The 16,894-nt window shown below is 37.5% G+C and overlaps 1 protein-coding gene across 7 annotated transcripts in view; it reads right to left on the bottom strand.

Annotated features, from left to right (window-relative positions):
• LOC121389960 (chromodomain-helicase-DNA-binding protein 4-like) overlaps positions 1 to 16,894 on the bottom strand; it is a 66,100-nt gene that overhangs the window by 35,837 nt on the left and 13,369 nt on the right. For all 7 annotated transcript variants that reach the window (XM_041521635.1, XM_041521637.1, XM_041521631.1 and 4 more), the window contains 12 exons: positions 15,591 to 15,788; positions 14,258 to 14,401; positions 12,516 to 12,692; positions 11,271 to 11,459; positions 10,754 to 10,947; positions 10,247 to 10,378; positions 9,681 to 9,804; positions 7,019 to 7,210; positions 6,090 to 6,226; positions 5,331 to 5,532; positions 1,513 to 1,634; positions 607 to 780 (listed from right to left, as the gene is read on the bottom strand). In XM_041521635.1, coding sequence (XP_041377569.1) covers positions 607 to 780; positions 1,513 to 1,634; positions 5,331 to 5,532; positions 6,090 to 6,226; positions 7,019 to 7,210; positions 9,681 to 9,804; positions 10,247 to 10,378; positions 10,754 to 10,947; positions 11,271 to 11,459; positions 12,516 to 12,692; positions 14,258 to 14,401; positions 15,591 to 15,788 — 1,985 coding nt within the window. The remainder of the gene's footprint in view (positions 1 to 606; positions 781 to 1,512; positions 1,635 to 5,330; positions 5,533 to 6,089; positions 6,227 to 7,018; positions 7,211 to 9,680; positions 9,805 to 10,246; positions 10,379 to 10,753; positions 10,948 to 11,270; positions 11,460 to 12,515; positions 12,693 to 14,257; positions 14,402 to 15,590; positions 15,789 to 16,894) is intronic.

Raw genomic sequence — 16,894 nt, 5'->3', positions numbered from 1 at the left:
CAAGGGACTGTGAAAACCATTCAGTTTTCAGGGAATTCCGGGTGACAGAAGATCCAGGTTTTTTTTTAGGGTTTCACTGTATATGAAATTATTAAAGGATGAAACTAACATGAAACTAATGACAAGAAAAAGAGTTGTACATAGCAATACTGAAATCATGTTAGACTTGAATAACATATTCAATAATGCATATATAGAGATTATTATACAAGCTTGTGTGTCGTACTGATTTTACAAAAAAAGTGTCAGGATTCTTGTACTGCCCGAGCGAGAGCAAGGTTAATACACGACTCCTGACAAGTTTCGTAAAATCAGATTTCTTTATTATCCACATTATCCATAATATTTTTTTTTAATGAATAATAAGGACCATGTCTAAACACTTCAAACGTAACTACAAGGATTACACAGTGCTAAGACTGAGGAAGCCGCATTAAGTTATGACATCACTTCCCAAAATTACGTCATTCGTTGTGCACGTAAGTGTGTCACACTGGTTATATTTCCATGTACACTTTCAACTATGTGGATAATAAAAATAATGCATATCTTAAACACTACAAAAATACATGTTCAACTTTTGATATATTTTTCTTTTCTACTAACTTTTGCATGGTACTGAGATCGACTCGGACGATGAATTCACTCTTGGACGGCATTCCTAACAAGACGTCGGCCTTCAGTCTACGCAGCAGGTGAGGACCGAGCAACGTGTGTAGTTTCTTCACCTGGTCTTCCTTCGATATGTCGGCAAACTCGTTGAGGAAACCTTGCAGATCACTGAAAGAAAAAGAAAGAAATGTTTTATTTAACGATGCACTCAACACATTTTATTTAGAGTTATATGGCGTCAAACATATGGTATAAGGACCACACAGAAAATGAGAGAGAAAACCCGCTGTTTTTGATATGTCGGCAAACTTGTTTAGGAAACCTTGCAAATCACTGATGCAAACACAAAAACAATATTTTGTTATCTGTCAAAAACAATACAATTAATTAAGTGTCATTAGATATTTTGATATGTCGGCAAACTCATTCAGAAAACCTTGCAAATCACCGACGATATTTCATTATCAATATACAATTAAGAGCCAGTGGACGTTTTGGTTAGTGTTTGCTATTGTTACTATGTTAGTAAAATTTTATCATAGTTAAAGTTTGTTTTGTTTAACGACACCACTTAGCGCATTAGTAGCAAGGATCTTTTATATGCACCATCCCAAAGACAGGATAGCACATACAATGGCTGCACTGGCTGGAACGAGAAATAGCCCATAGGCCCACTGACGGGGATTGATCCTACACTGACCGCACATTAAGTGAGCTCGTTACCACTCGACTACTTCCTGCCCCCCCCCCCCTTTTTTTTATTTTTATCAGATGATTTTTAAATTTTAACCTGCAATACATGCAAAAATCTCTTTTCCTGACCAAGTACACATTAAAAGAGTGCTAAATTTGCAAGAGATATTTCAATTTTTTAATTCCAATAACACAGGATGTTCTTACCTGAAGTTGTCAGGAGTGAGAAAGTTGAGGAGATGGAAAAGTTCCTCCAAGTTATTCTGAAGCGGTGTTCCAGTCAACAGCAACTTGTACCCGATCTTGTAGTTCGATATGATACGGAAAAACTAAAACAGAAAATACATATCTGTGTACTAAAACAAAAAATACATATCTGTGTACTAAAACACAAAATACAGATCTGTGTACTAAAACACAAAATACATATCTGTGTACTAAAACACAAAATACAGATCTGTGTACTACAACACAAAATACATATCTGTGTACTAAAACACAAAATACATATCTGTGTACTAAAACACAAAATACATATCTGTGTACTAAAACACAAAATACATATCTGTGTACTAAAACACAAAATACATATCTGTGTACTAAAACACAAAATACATATCTGTGTACTAAAACACAAAATACATATCTGTGTACTAAAACACAAAATACAGATCTGTGTACTAAAACACAAAATACATATCTGTGTACTAAAACACAAAATACATATCTGTGTACTAAAACACAAAATACATATCTGTGTACTAAAACACAAAATACATATCTGTGTACTAAAACACAAAATACATATCTGTGTACTAAAACACAAAATACATATCTGTGTACTAAAACACAAAATACATATCTGTGTACTAAAACACAAAATACATATCTGTGTACTAAAACACAAAATACATATCTGTGTACTAAAACACAAAATACAGATCTGTGTACTAAAACACAAAATACAGATCTGTGTACTAAAACACAAAATACATATCTGTGTACTAAAACACAAAATACAGATCTGTGTACTAAAACACAAAATACATATCTGTGTACTAAAACACAAAATACATATCTGTGTACTAAAACACAAAATACAGATCTGTGTACTAAAACACAAAATACATATCTGTGTACTAAAACACAAAATACATATCTGTGTACTAAAACACAAAATACATATCTGTGTACTAAAACACAAAATACATATCTGTGTACTAAAACACAAAATACATATCTGTGTACTAAAACACAAAATACATATCTGTGTACTAAAACACAAAATACATATCTGTGTACACAAAATACATATCTGTGTACTAAAACACAAAATACATATCTGTGTGTATCTAAAACACAAAATACAGATCTGTGTACTAAAACACAAAATACAACACTAAAAAAATACATATCTGTGTACTAAAACACAAAATACATATCTGTGTACTAAAACACAAAATACATATCTGTGTACTAAAACACAAAATACATATCTGTGTACTAAAACACAAAATACATATCTGTGTACTAAAACACAAAATACATATCTGTGTACTAAAACACAAAATACATATCTGTGTACTAAAACACAAAATACATATCTGTGTACTAAAACACAAAATACATATCTGTGTACACAGTAAGCGATGCTGTAATTTTAAGTTAAATTACAGCCCATAGGATTTCAAATTTCATGGGAAACACTTTTTCACACTTGTGATCATGAGAACCCATTGGAAACTGTTTTTATTATATTTGTTGAATAGTTTACTCGATAGCATTATCATGGGAAACGAAATTTCGGTTCTGTGATTTAACTGATACGGTACCGGAAACGATCGTTACCGTGAAATCTGAAGGCCTGGTATTATTATATTGCATTACTGAGAGGAGAAATGATCTAACCATAAAGCATTTTCTACTGAAGATATTTCAAAGAAACTGACTGATGTTGGTACTTAATATGGACTAACATATTTTGGACACATGGTTTTATTGCCTTGACTTTGGTCCAATCTAAAGCCTTGTTAATACAAAAACGTTTATTAATCATCGGCTATCGACAGTCATAGAGGAGAAACCTGCTACATTTTTCCATTAGCAGCAAGGGATGCACATTCGTGGTGCACTGGCTGGAATGAGAAATAGCCCAGTGGGTGTTAATACAAAGTAATATGAATAATAGTTTCTGGAATGAGTCCTTTTGTAGATGGTTTTCTGACACAAATTTCAAGTGAAGCAAGCTCCAAGGATTTATTTTCTTGAGATGAGTCACTGTCAGAAAACCCAGAATTATTTTCCAGTTCAATCAGTGTTATAATTTTACGATTACGATCCTGCTCACAGCTGATATATATTACGATACTAGAAGGAATGGCATGCAGAGTTAATATTACGTGACATCACATACTACCTTTGTACCATGACGTCACGATCCTGCTCACAGCTGATATATATTACGATACTAGAAGGAATGGCATGCAGAGTTAATATTACGTGACATCACATACTACCTTTGTACCATGACGTCACGATCCTGCTCACAGCTGATATATATTACGATACTAGAAGGAATGGCATGCAGAGTTAATATTACGTGACATCACATACTACCTTTGTACCATGACGTCACGATCCTGCTCACAGCTGATATATATTACGATACTAGAAGGAATGGCATGCAGAGTTAATATTACGTGACATCACATACTACCTTTGTACCATGACGTCACGATCCTGCTCACAGCTGATATATATTACGATACTAGAAGGAATGGCATGCAGAGTTAATATTACGTGACATCACATACTACCTTTGTACCATGACGTCACGATCCTGCTCACAGCTGATATATATTACGATACTAGAAGGAATGGCATGCAGAGTTAATATTACGTGACATCACATACTACCTTTGTACCATGACGTCACGATCCTGCTCACAGCTGATATATATTACGATACTAGAAGGAATGGCATGCAGAGTTAATATTACGTGACATCACATACTACCTTTGTACCATGACGTCACGATCCTGCTCACAGCTGATATATATTACGATACTAGAAGGAATGGCATGCAGAGTTAATATTACGTGACATCACATACTACCTTTGTACCATGACGTCACGATCCTGCTCACAGCTGATATATATTACAATACTAGAAGGAATGGCATGCAGAGTTAATATTACGTGACATCACATACTACCTTTGTACCATGACGTCACGATCCTGCTCACAGCTGATATATATTACGATACTAGAAGGAATGGCATGCAGAGTTAATATTACGTGACATCACATACTACCTTTGTACCATGACGTCACGATCCTGCTCACAGCTGATATATATTACGATACTAGAAGGAATGGCATGCAGAGTTAATATTACGTGACATCACATACTACCTTTGTACCATGACGTCACGATCCTGCTCACAGCTGATATATATTACGATACTAGAAGGAATGGCATGCACAGTTAATATTACGTGACATCACATACTACCTTTGATTATGGAATGACGTAATGAACAGGCAGCAATAGCAGTCTACCAAATAATGAGAACAATTAACCAATGAAAAGCGAGCATTACCGTTTAAAGTTAAAGTTTATTTTGTTTCCCAAAAACCACTGTAAAATAGTGATTAATTATTAATTGAATGTGAAATATACTGATGGAAAGAAATAAAGGATCACACAAATAGCAACAAGAAATAATGACTGCATCAAAAATCAATTCATATTGTCAGACGTCCATTAGCAGTAAGGGATCTTTTATATGCACCATCCATCCCACAGACAGGATAGCACATACCACGGTCATTGACATACAGTCGTGGTGCACTGGCTGCAATGAAAAATAGCCCACGGTGATCAATCCCAAACCGATTGCGCATCAAGCAAGTGCTTTACCACTGGGCTACGTCCCTCCCCACGCAGACTTGTTTCTCCAGCTCTCTTTCTCTAGCAGCTTTCTACCGGTTGACTGAACTAGAATATTAAATACCACATACCTTGGACTGGTTGTTCTTCAGTCTGTGAGCTTCATCCACGACCAGCACGGCCCAATCCACGGAGCCGAGACACGCAGCATCGATGCTGATCAACTCGTACGACGTCAACAACACGTGGAACTTGACGTTGCTGCCTTGACGCATTTTCGACGCCTTCGCACCACCACGAATAGCTCCCTCGTCAAACGAAAACTCATGCTCTCTGCAAGAGGAATGAGTGAATTAACGAATTAATGAATGTTTAACGACAGCCCAACACAGAAAATACATCAGCTGCAAGAGGAAGGAAGATACTTGTTAAAAAAATTTTTTTTTTATCTGACACATGTCCGTGTGTAGGATTTAAACTGAGGCATGTTATTATTAATTTTGTTTTGTCGGTTTTTTCCCACTGCCCCCTTTCCTTTCTCACCTTTGAATTCCATCTCATTTCTTCCTGATCTGGCAACTCCTATCTTTCAACTTCTTTTGCTGTCCACCTCCACATCCCAGTCTGACTCTCCCAACTACAACAGGTGCTTGTTTTTTGTGGCTATCCATGCCTCACATTTGCTATTTCCCATCAGCATTAGTTGTGGGCTTAGAATGACCACTTTTGAGAGTGTAGTAGTTACTTCTGACATGGTTAAGAGGCACTTGTAACAACTACAACTGGTGGCTGTCCTTGTCACCAATGTAGTTTTACAACTCGTATTACGTTCCTGATAACCATGCGGCTGTCCTTGTCACCGATGTAGTTTTACAACTCGTATGACGTACCTGATAACCATGCGGCTGTCCTTGTCACCGATGTAGGTGATCACGTAGAGGTCCGGAGCCCAGTACTCGAACTCTCTCTCCCAGTTGATGATCGTCGACAGGGGCGCACTCACAAGAAACGGACCACGGCAGTGTCCCTGAGAAAACAAATGTCAATATTCCAGAAACATACACACATTCCGTCAGCTGTAACATACCGACAGCAGTAACATACCGACAGCTGTAACATACCAACAGCTGTAACATACCGGCAGCTATAACATACCGACAGCTGTAACATACCAGTAGCTGTAACATACCGGCAGCTATAACATACCGACAGCTGTAACATACCAACAGCTGTAACATACCAACAGCTGTAACATACCAGTAGCTATAACATACCAGTAGCTGTAAAATAAGGACAGCAGTATCATACCAACAGTAGTAACATACCAGTAGCTATAACATACCAGTAGCTATAACATACCGGCAGCAGTAACATACCAACAGCTGTAACATATTGACCTGTATGTATGTAGTGTAATACATCATCTACCTACTCTGTGATATGCAATTTAAAAGTAATTTAGTATTCTTTAAACATTTATCACAACAAAATAATAATAACTGTAATACAGAACAAAATGTTTTATTTCTCACATTTTAGTTGACGGCCATGGCTCGACTTTTTTGGAATTTTTGGTTTCATTTCAAAAACATCTCATTAGAAATTAGAATTTGAGTGTTACATATCGTTTTCAAAATATATCTTTATATAATAATAAAAACATGGGAATTATTTACAATTAGATTAGGAACTGTTTTACTCCAAAATTGGGAACAAAAAACGACATAGCTTTTGGGGAAATCGTGCCGATTATCCGTCTAGAAACATAGCTGATAAAACCCTGTTCATGTAAATAATAGTTGACAAACAAATGTCCCACCTCTTTGTACAGGGAGTACAAGAACACAATGGTCTGGATAGTTTTACCGAGTCCCATCTCGTCAGCTAGAATAGTGTCTGTTCCGTTCGACCACGAGTACCGCAGCCAGTTGAGCCCGTCAAGCTGGTACGGATGTAGCATGCCTCCTGTTTCATCTGTGTATTCCGGCTGCTTTTCTAATTTCTTACGCAACTGAAAGATACATCAACAGAATGTTTATTATAACTAGGATCACTGCTTTTCTAATTTCTTACGCAATTGAAAGATACATCAACAGAATGTTTATTATAACTCGAATTACTGCTTTTCTAATTTCTTACGCAATTGAAAGATACATCAACAGAATGTTTATTATAACTTGGCTTAATGCTTTTCAAGCTTCTTACACAACTGAAAGATACATCAACAGATTTTTTATTATTATTAAAGGTTAAAAACCTTTTTGGTTTAACGACACTATAAAAGCACATTGATAGATTAATTGCATCGCTATTGGATGTCAAACATTTGATCATTGTGAGATGTAGTCTTGAGAGAAAACCTATTACATTTTTTCATTATATACACTTTCCCACAGACAGGACAGTACATACATGTACCACTTATTGATATACTAGTTATGGTGCATTGGTTAGGATGAGGAAAGGAAGGAAGGAAATGTTTTATTTAATGACGCACTCAACACATTTTATTAACGGTCATATGGCGTCTGACATATTGTTATGGACCACACAGATATTGAGAGAGGAAACCCACTGTCGCTGCTTCATGGGCTACTCCTTTCAATGAGCAGCAAGGGATCATTTATATGCACCATCCCAAAGAGAGGGTAGTACATACCACGGCCTTTGATATACCAGTCATGGTGCACTGGCTGGAATGAGAGATAGCCCAATGGGCCCACCGACGGGGATTGATCCTAGACCAACTAAACATCAAGCGAGTGCTTTACCACTGGGCTACGTCCTGCCCTGATGAGAAAAGGACCCAACCAAAGAATGAATCCACTGAAGGGCTTCGATCCTATGACTAAAGCAAGTCAGATTAGCACCCCGACTGAACAACAGTTAAAAGTTTGTTCTGTTTAATGACACCACTAGAGCTCATTGATTAATTAATCAAGGGCTACTGGATGTGAAAAGTTTAGAAATTATGATATAGTCTTGTTTGTTTGTTTTGTTTAAGAATGAAAGAAATATTTTATTTAACGACGCACTCAACACATTTTATTTACGGTTATATGGCGTCAGACATGTGGTTAAGGACCACACAAATTTTGAGAGGAAACCCGCTGTTGCCACTACATGGGCTACTCTTCCGATTAGCAGAAAGGGATCTTTCATTTGCCCTTCCCACAGGCAAGATAGCACAAACCATGGCCTTTGTTGAACCAGTTATGGATCACTGGTCGGTGCAAGTGGTTTACACCTACCCATTGAGCCTTGCAGAGCACTCACTCAGGGTTTGGAGTCAGTATATTTGGTAATTTTGACATGTAGTCTTAGAGAGGAAACTCTCTACATTTTTCCATTAGCAGTAAGTATCCCATGCCTCGACTGGGATCCGAACCCAGTACCTACCAGCCTGTAGACCGATGGCCTGCCACGACGCCACCGAGACCAGTTTGTTTTGTTTAACGACACCACTAGAGCACACTGATTTATTAATCATTGGCTACTGGATGTTAAGCATTTGGTGATTTTGACATATAGCCTTAGAGAGGAAACCTGCTACATTTTTCCATTAGTAGCACATACCACAGACTTTGATATACCAGTCGCGGTGCACTGGCTGCAAATGTTTTTAGATATAGTCTTCTGAGAAAACCTGCTATTTTTTTTATTAGCAGCATGGGTTCTTTTATATGCACCATCTCACAGACAGGATAGCACATACCACAGCCTTCGATATACCAGTCGTGAGGCACTGGATGGAATGGGAAAACCCCAGTCAGTAAAAGATCCATGGAGGTGTTTTGATCCTATGATTAAAGCAACTCAGACGCTCACTATACCTTCTGAGCTAGATCCCACCTTTATTATTAGTACTAAAAAGGAAGGAACATTTTATTTAACGATGCACTCAACACACTTTATTTATGGTTATATGGCATAAAAAAAAAAAAAAAAAATGTTTTACTTAACAACACACTCAACACATTTTATGTACGGTTATAAGGACCACACAGATATAGAGAGGAAACCTGCTGTTGCCACTTCATGGGCTACTCTTTTCGATTAGCAGCAAGGGATCTTTTATATGCATCATCCCACAGACAGGGTAGTACATACCACGGCCTTTGATATACCAGTTGTGGTGCACTGGCTAGAATGAGAAATAGCCTAATGGGCCCACCAACGGGGATCAATCCTAGAACAAGGGCGCTTTATCACTGGTCTACATCCCGCCCCAAACTGGTGTAGGAAGCAGGGGGGGGAGGGGGGGGGGGGGGGAGAGGGAGGGAGGGAATAGAAAGAGAGAGACAGGGAGGTACATGTGCCTCCCCCTTTTAGCAGCAGTGATGATTTATATATATTTATACACGTATTTGTGTGTGTGTGTGTGTCCCCCAACCAACCCCCTCAGTTTCTGGCACCTTCCTACGCCCGTACCGATTCCCAACACCATTATAAGCACGAAGACCCAAGACCAGTCTACTCACGTCGGTGACTGGAAACTGCGGAGGCATTTTGTGTATGACCTGCGGTCCTTCGTCTCGATCTTTCGACCTCTTCGTTTTCTTCTTCACCTTTTTCTCGGGCTCTTTCCCACCGTACATCAACGCCCTGAAAAAAAAATCCCCAGAGATAACCAGTATAGAAACATTGCTGGGCTTTTGAACATAAGAACTTATCACCCGCAGAATTACTATTTTTTAATTGCTGTGGGTGAAATGGTCAATTTTGATCCTGCCTACGGCTTTAAATAAAAAAAAGTGACCTTTGCAGCAAATAACTATAACTGAAAGGTTATTTTATTGCATGTGGACATATTTCAGATGTACACATATTAAACACTGGTGGATAATGTACACCAGATATATTAATTATACTGCCATTGAGCAGTAAAGTGGAGACAGTGTATATTATAATATTGTTAAACAGTATTATTGTTCTATAGGATGGCGGACTAGTAGAAATTCTGGTGGGCTAGTATCTATCAGTTGGTTCTGGTCCGGCAGGCTAGTGAAATATTTTCTGATTGGGGTGCACAAACCCAAGACATTACCTTAACTGTTCATACTGCTCAACAAAGTCCTTGAAGTCGGCAATTCCTGATTCATCAGTTTCCCAGGTCGCTTGGTCGTAACCGAGATCTCTCCACTTGACCAAATACCAGACAGAACCATCTCGGGTTGTCCTGTAGTAAATGATAATATAATTAATCACCGGTTAACCAAATAATACAGGTATGTTTAACATATGCAACAAAAACACTAACTGCTGTGATATAGGGTTAACAGGAAGGAAGGAAACGTTTTATTTAACAACGCACTCAACACATTTTATTTACAGTTATATGGCGTCGGACATATGGTTAAGGACCACACAGATACTGAGAGAAGAAACCTGCTGTCGCCATTTCATCGGCATTTCTTTTCGATTAGCAGCAAGGGATCTTTTATATGCACCATCCCACAGACAGGATAGCACATACCACGACATTTGATACACCAGTCATGATGCGCTGGCTGGAACGATAAATATTACAAACAACATTAGACATGTTAATTACCTGTGATTAATGATCCTGTGAATTGTCAGCCAATCAGGCCGCACACCGTACCGGTAGAATCTCTCCTCTAGATTGTGTGGATCCTCCCCTTTCACCTTGTCTCGGTAACTGCTGCCGTCCTCCAGTGGGGGTGGTTCGTCCATGTCATTTTTGCGGATATAGTTCCGGTACTTGGCAGGATGGTACACATCGAGCTAAAAATGTAAGTAGCAGTTATTAATCATAAGGACTAACATACAGGCTCAGGGCTTCTAGATTATGGTAGACCTACCCCCCTTACAAAATTGTGGATTCACCCTTAGTTATCTGAAGCTCTGTGACTCACTCCCCTTACATAATCATGGATCCACCCAAGTTACCTGGAGTTCTGTGACCCACCCCCTTACAGAATCGTGGATCCATCCCGAGTTACCTGGACTTCTGTGACCCACCCCCTTACACAATCATGGATCCATCCCGAGTTACCTGGAGTTCTGTGACCCACCCCTTACAGAATCGTGGATCCACCCTGAGTTACCTGTAGCTCTGTGACCCAGGAGCAGTGCCAGTAACACATATCCTCCCACTTGATGAAGAACTCGCGCAGCTGTCTCAGTTCCTTCTTCGTCTGTATGTGGTGGGTGTGGTCCAACTCATCATCGGTCTTTGGCGGCTCGTGCCAGCGCCACGTGAGAATCTTGGAAACCTTCCCCTTCAGAGGCTCACACTGTCACAAAGGCAAAATAATACATTTTAACTAGATGTCGATTTTTTTGTGATGCCATTATAATGAACTGTAATCAAATAGGATATCGATAGTTATTTTGGAAACCTTCATCTTAAGTGGATCGAACTGTCACAATGTTAAAAATAATAACATTTTAATCACACTCAAACTTCATTATTCATTAAATTCTATCATTACGAATATCAATGTGAGAATCTTAGAAACTCTTCCCTGTCACAATGTCAAAATAGTCATCATATTCAGACTTCGTTATTTCTTTATTTGAAAAAAACGAGAGAAGAACTTAAAGGATTTTATTTATTTACCTCTTTTTTTTTTAACATACCCACACAAGTACATATAAAGACATCAAATATACACACTACAACAAAGTTTTTTAAAATCTATTTTAATCGACCTTGTTATTCATCAAATTTTATCATCACAAAAATCCATGGTAATATTAGAAACCTTCCTCTTTAGTAGTTCACACTGTCACAATGGCAAAATAATCAATTTTAACCAAAATCAGTCTAGAAATTTTGTTTTTTCCTCTTATCCAAAATCTGGTAAATGCACAATATAAAATCCAGGGCTTCTAGATTATGGTAGCCCCACTCCCATGGCTAGTGATATTCAATGTTGGGTTAGTAAATAACTATTATTACTACGCCCGACAGCTACTGAAATTTCTTTCTCAAATGCTGTTAAATGTCTATTTTGTAAATACGAATATTCTGCCCCAACCACCCAATGTTAGTGTTAAGCTTTATCTCCCTCTTTAGGTGACATATCCGATTATTACTATTAATTAGTAAAATTGTATTAACTTCAGTAAATTAGGCCTAGAGAATTTTTAATCGTGGCTAGTAAATTAAAAAGAATCACTGATCCCATAGCTAGTGGATTTTATAAAAATTCTAGCAGCTCTGCAAAATCCTTCCAAATTCACAGTCTGTAGATGCCTCATTAAATTAATTCGATTAGTACAAAAATACATTGATACATGGTTTGCTATTAATAAAAGAATTGTCTGCATGAAACTATTAATCTTACATCACATCGTGGGCAGTGCCATATTCCGTCCGGGACGATCTTGAGTGGCGGGTTGATGCAGTGAACGTGGTAGGCGGAGGGGCAGCTGTCACAACACAGGAGTTCCCCACCGTCCTTACACACTCGACAGAACTCCATGTGGTCATCCTCCTCCTGTTCCTTGATTCCTTCACCCTCCTGAAACAAACACAAATAATGTAAAAAAAATAGAAGTTAATTCAAGCACAGATAGAAAAAAACAACCCAATGTGCTATTTAAATATAAATTATGAATACAAGTATCAGTACAACAAGAACTGTGATATTAATGCTTATTTCTTTTTTTTCCCTTTCTTTCTTAATTATTATTCACAGATACCCTGTTTACAATTAACTGCCCAATACAGAGGAAAAAGGGACAGGGTCTACATGACCCAGAAAAGAAGTTTTTTTAAAACTAATAACAAGTAACTTGGAATTTAGACAGTATTTGTACAATATTAAATAGTAAACCTTAAATCAATGCTTATTTCAGTGCTTGTTATGAATGTTAAAATTTGTTTCATTTAACAACTCCACTGGAGCACATTAATTAATTAATTAATCATCGGCTATTGGAGGCCAAACATTTGGTAATTTAGACAGTCTTTTAGAGAGGAAACCTGCTACATTTTTCATTAGTAGCAAGGGATCTTTTATATGCACCATTCCACAGACAGGACAGCACATACTACAGCCTTTGATATACCAGTTGTGGTGCACTGGCTGGAATGAGAAATAGCCCAATGGGCACACCGACAGAGATTTATCCCAGAATAAAGTTTAAAAAAAGAAGCCTGAATTCAAGCCCAGAGAAAGAATTTTTTTCACTGTTTAAATATAAATTACACATACAAGTATCTGTATAACAAGAACAGTGATATCAATGCTGATTTCAGTGCTTGTTATGAATAGTGACTAGATACCCAGCTTTGTAGAAAAAAAATTCTCCTAAATTTTTTATGTTTTACACTTTTGCAAAAAAAACACCCCACAATTTTAAGTCATTTAGTATCAAAAGTTATTAACTAGTTATTCTCGGTTTCCATTGGCAGATTATGATGACTGATTAAAGAAAAGCCATAAAGGTATACTAGCAGATTATAACTTGTTACATCACATACACATGGCTGTCAGATGCACAGATACATCACAAAACCGTTCACTTCACTTAGATAATCGAAGAAAGTAACTAAAATAATAATGTTTTTCTCTGAATTTCTTATGGTTATACAGAATAAAGATAATACCTAGTCAATGATGTAGGATATCGGCTTTATCCTGTTCAAGCCAAATAGGGAATTCCACTTGGCAAGCTTCCCATAATTTCCCATTCTTACTTTCAGATGATAAAGCCAATAACCTTCCTGACTAAAGTTGCAGACCCTAGTGGACACTAAGTTTGGTTAAGTTACAAACCTGTAACACATTTGGATTACGTTACAAGAGAGTGAAACAGAGTCTGTGACGTTGAAACTTTGTTTAAAATAGATTAAAACTCGACTCCATACTTGTTATTTCTGGGACACACGTTTTTAAAAATATGAAAAATGCATTTTCTGGTATTAGAAACATCAGGATGACCAGAAATGGAAATGGCTAATCTAAACAATAAAATATAAGTAATTTTTTATTTCTGTGATCATAAACGGCTCTAATAGTGAAAAATATGTGTTTAAAAACTTGGGTCTGTCCTTTTAACTAGTTATTCTTTATTTACTCACACAGCGAGGACAACTCCATTTTCCCTCTGGTGCTTCATCCAGCTCTGGTTCCAGACACACCAGGTGATACGCTCTCGGACAGGTGTCACACAGGATTATCTCCCCTCCCTGTTGGCACACCTCGCAGTAATCCTGGTGATCCGTCTAAAACAAGACAGGTAAAAAAAGAGAAAAGAAACAGTAGCCAAAACGTCACAAGTTTGTTTGTTTGTTTGTTTAACAGAGAGCAAAACATAACCCAGTTGTAAAGCTCTCTCCTGATGCGAGGTTGGTCTAGGATCAATTCCTGTACTTGGGCCTATTAAGCTATTTCTTGCTCCTGCCAGTGCATCACGACTGGTATATAAAAGGTCATCGTATGTGTTGTCATGTCTGTGGGATGGTGCATGTAAAAGATCTCTTGCTACTAATGTTTGACATCCAACAGCCAATGATTAATAATCAATGTGCTCTAGTGGTGTCATTAAACAAAAACAAACTTTAACTTTGTTTCACAACACCACTAAAGCACACCGATTCATTTAACATTGATGACTAGATGTCAAATATTTTGGCAATTGTGACACATTGTCTTTAGAGGAAACCCACTGTATATTAGCAGCAAGGGATCTTCCCCACATATAGCACAGCACATACCATGGCCTTTGATATACCAGTCATGGGGCACTGGATGGCACTGGATGGCACAGGAATGGTTCCACCAATAATGTGATTTGATCCTTCCACACTGCTGTTTAAAACATTACAGCATTTCGAGACTAATTTCTAAAACTCAATCTTGAAATCTGAGAATCAAAGATGGCTTCTCACTCAACAAAATTAATTAAATAATAAATAAATAAATAATAGATATGTTTTATTTAACCAATAACTCGACACATTTTTAATACGGTTATATGGCATCAGATTTGAGCAGAAAAATAAATTGCCATGATCTGTAACAGTACATAATAAAGCTATACACAAAATGTCATCAAAATATCTCGAGGTATTGTGAGAGAAAAAAACGTTTGGAAAACTAAATGTGTGACAGACCGTCAGATGGAAATGAAACCTAGTCTCCTCTGGTTGGACCGGAAGGGGTTTAATAAAAGAAGTAATGAGAACTGAACAGCGGATAGGCCTTTTTTAACGGGAAATGGTGAATAAAATAAATGAAAATGTTTTTTTTAAATTTAGTTTAAGGACAATATTTATGTTGCTAATCACCTAATATTTATAGATGTTTATATTGTCATCATGTTTGTAATAAAATATCCCCTATTTGTATGAATAAAGACTGTGAAAGTCTGAAATTTAAAAAAAGAAAGAAGTAATAATGTGAATCTCTTACCTCATAACCCTCGGCGTCAGGGTCATTGGGATATTTGCTCGTCAGTTTCGTCTTCTTCCTCGGTTTTCCGCCTTTTCCCTTCTTGGTTCTCTTTCGCTTCGGTTCGGCGAAATCCTCGTCTTCTTCGTTTATCATGGCCGCCTCTTCAAGCTGTCGTTCGAACTCCTCGTCACTCGTATTGTAACCACCCTCCTCATCCTGGTAATATACAGGGGGGTGAAATGGTTGTTAGGTACCGTCTCTAACCGTCTATGGATTACTTTGGAGATAACTTAAAGGAGTGTTTTCTCTTTTCAAAATACTTAACCTGACCTCAAACAATGGCATAGCGATAGTAGTCTTGAGCAAACATTGTATGAAGTTCAGTTTGCTTGTTTGTTTAATGACACCACTAGAGGGTGTATACTACCAAATCAAATCCCATAGACGACAATAGTAACATATGTGGCTAAAACTCCTACCTGCAGCGTATCAATCGACATAAATACCATAGATATAAATACTACCACCCATCACCCATAAAGTGAATCAGAAAAAATTTGGGTTCAAGTTGCTCATTTCTGAGATAACGGGTAGCATCTATGACTACCCTAGTTCCGCACAAAATTCAAGTACTTTTTTTTACAGGTTCCCCATACATGTTTCAAGCACAAGGCTACTTGACACAGTGGTATTAGATGAAATAAAAGTGCGTATTTTTTTTACCCAGATAAAACTTTTTTTTTTTTAACAACCAACACACTCACATTTATCACCAATCACTGGACTTGTGGTGTTCACTTCTCTATCAAAAGTTGGGTGCACCTCAAACTTTGACCCAGCCGGAAGTTATTTGGTTTAATACCACTAGAACCCATTGATTTATTAATCATCGGCTATTAGATGTCAAACATTTTGATAATTTTGACATATAGTCTTAGAAATTTCCCATTACTAGCAAGGGATCTTTTATATGCATAATCCCACAGACAGGATAGCAAATACCACAGCCTTTGATATACCAGTCGTGGTGCACTGGTTGTAACACAAATTAGCCCAATGGGCCCACTGATGGGGATCGATCCGATATTGGCTTTAGTCTGTTCAGGTCGAATGGGAAATTCCATTCGACAAGCCTCGCAGAATCTCTCATTCTCACCATCACAGGATAAAGGTGATATTCTACATCACTGACTCGTTATTCTCTATATTATCGAACTAATCTGCAGTCATTAGATGGTGCCAATTTTGAGGCCTAGTTAATTAGATATGAACTTCCACACTTAAAGGTTAACTTCATACTAATACTAGACAGAAATATTTTT

This window comes from Gigantopelta aegis, chromosome 15 (assembly GCF_016097555.1).
Source record: "Gigantopelta aegis isolate Gae_Host chromosome 15, Gae_host_genome, whole genome shotgun sequence".
In the NCBI taxonomy this organism is placed as follows: domain Eukaryota; kingdom Metazoa; phylum Mollusca; class Gastropoda; order Neomphalida; family Peltospiridae; genus Gigantopelta; species Gigantopelta aegis.
Note: the sequence above shows the minus strand (reverse complement) of the source record. Positions and strands in the feature narration are given on the sequence as shown.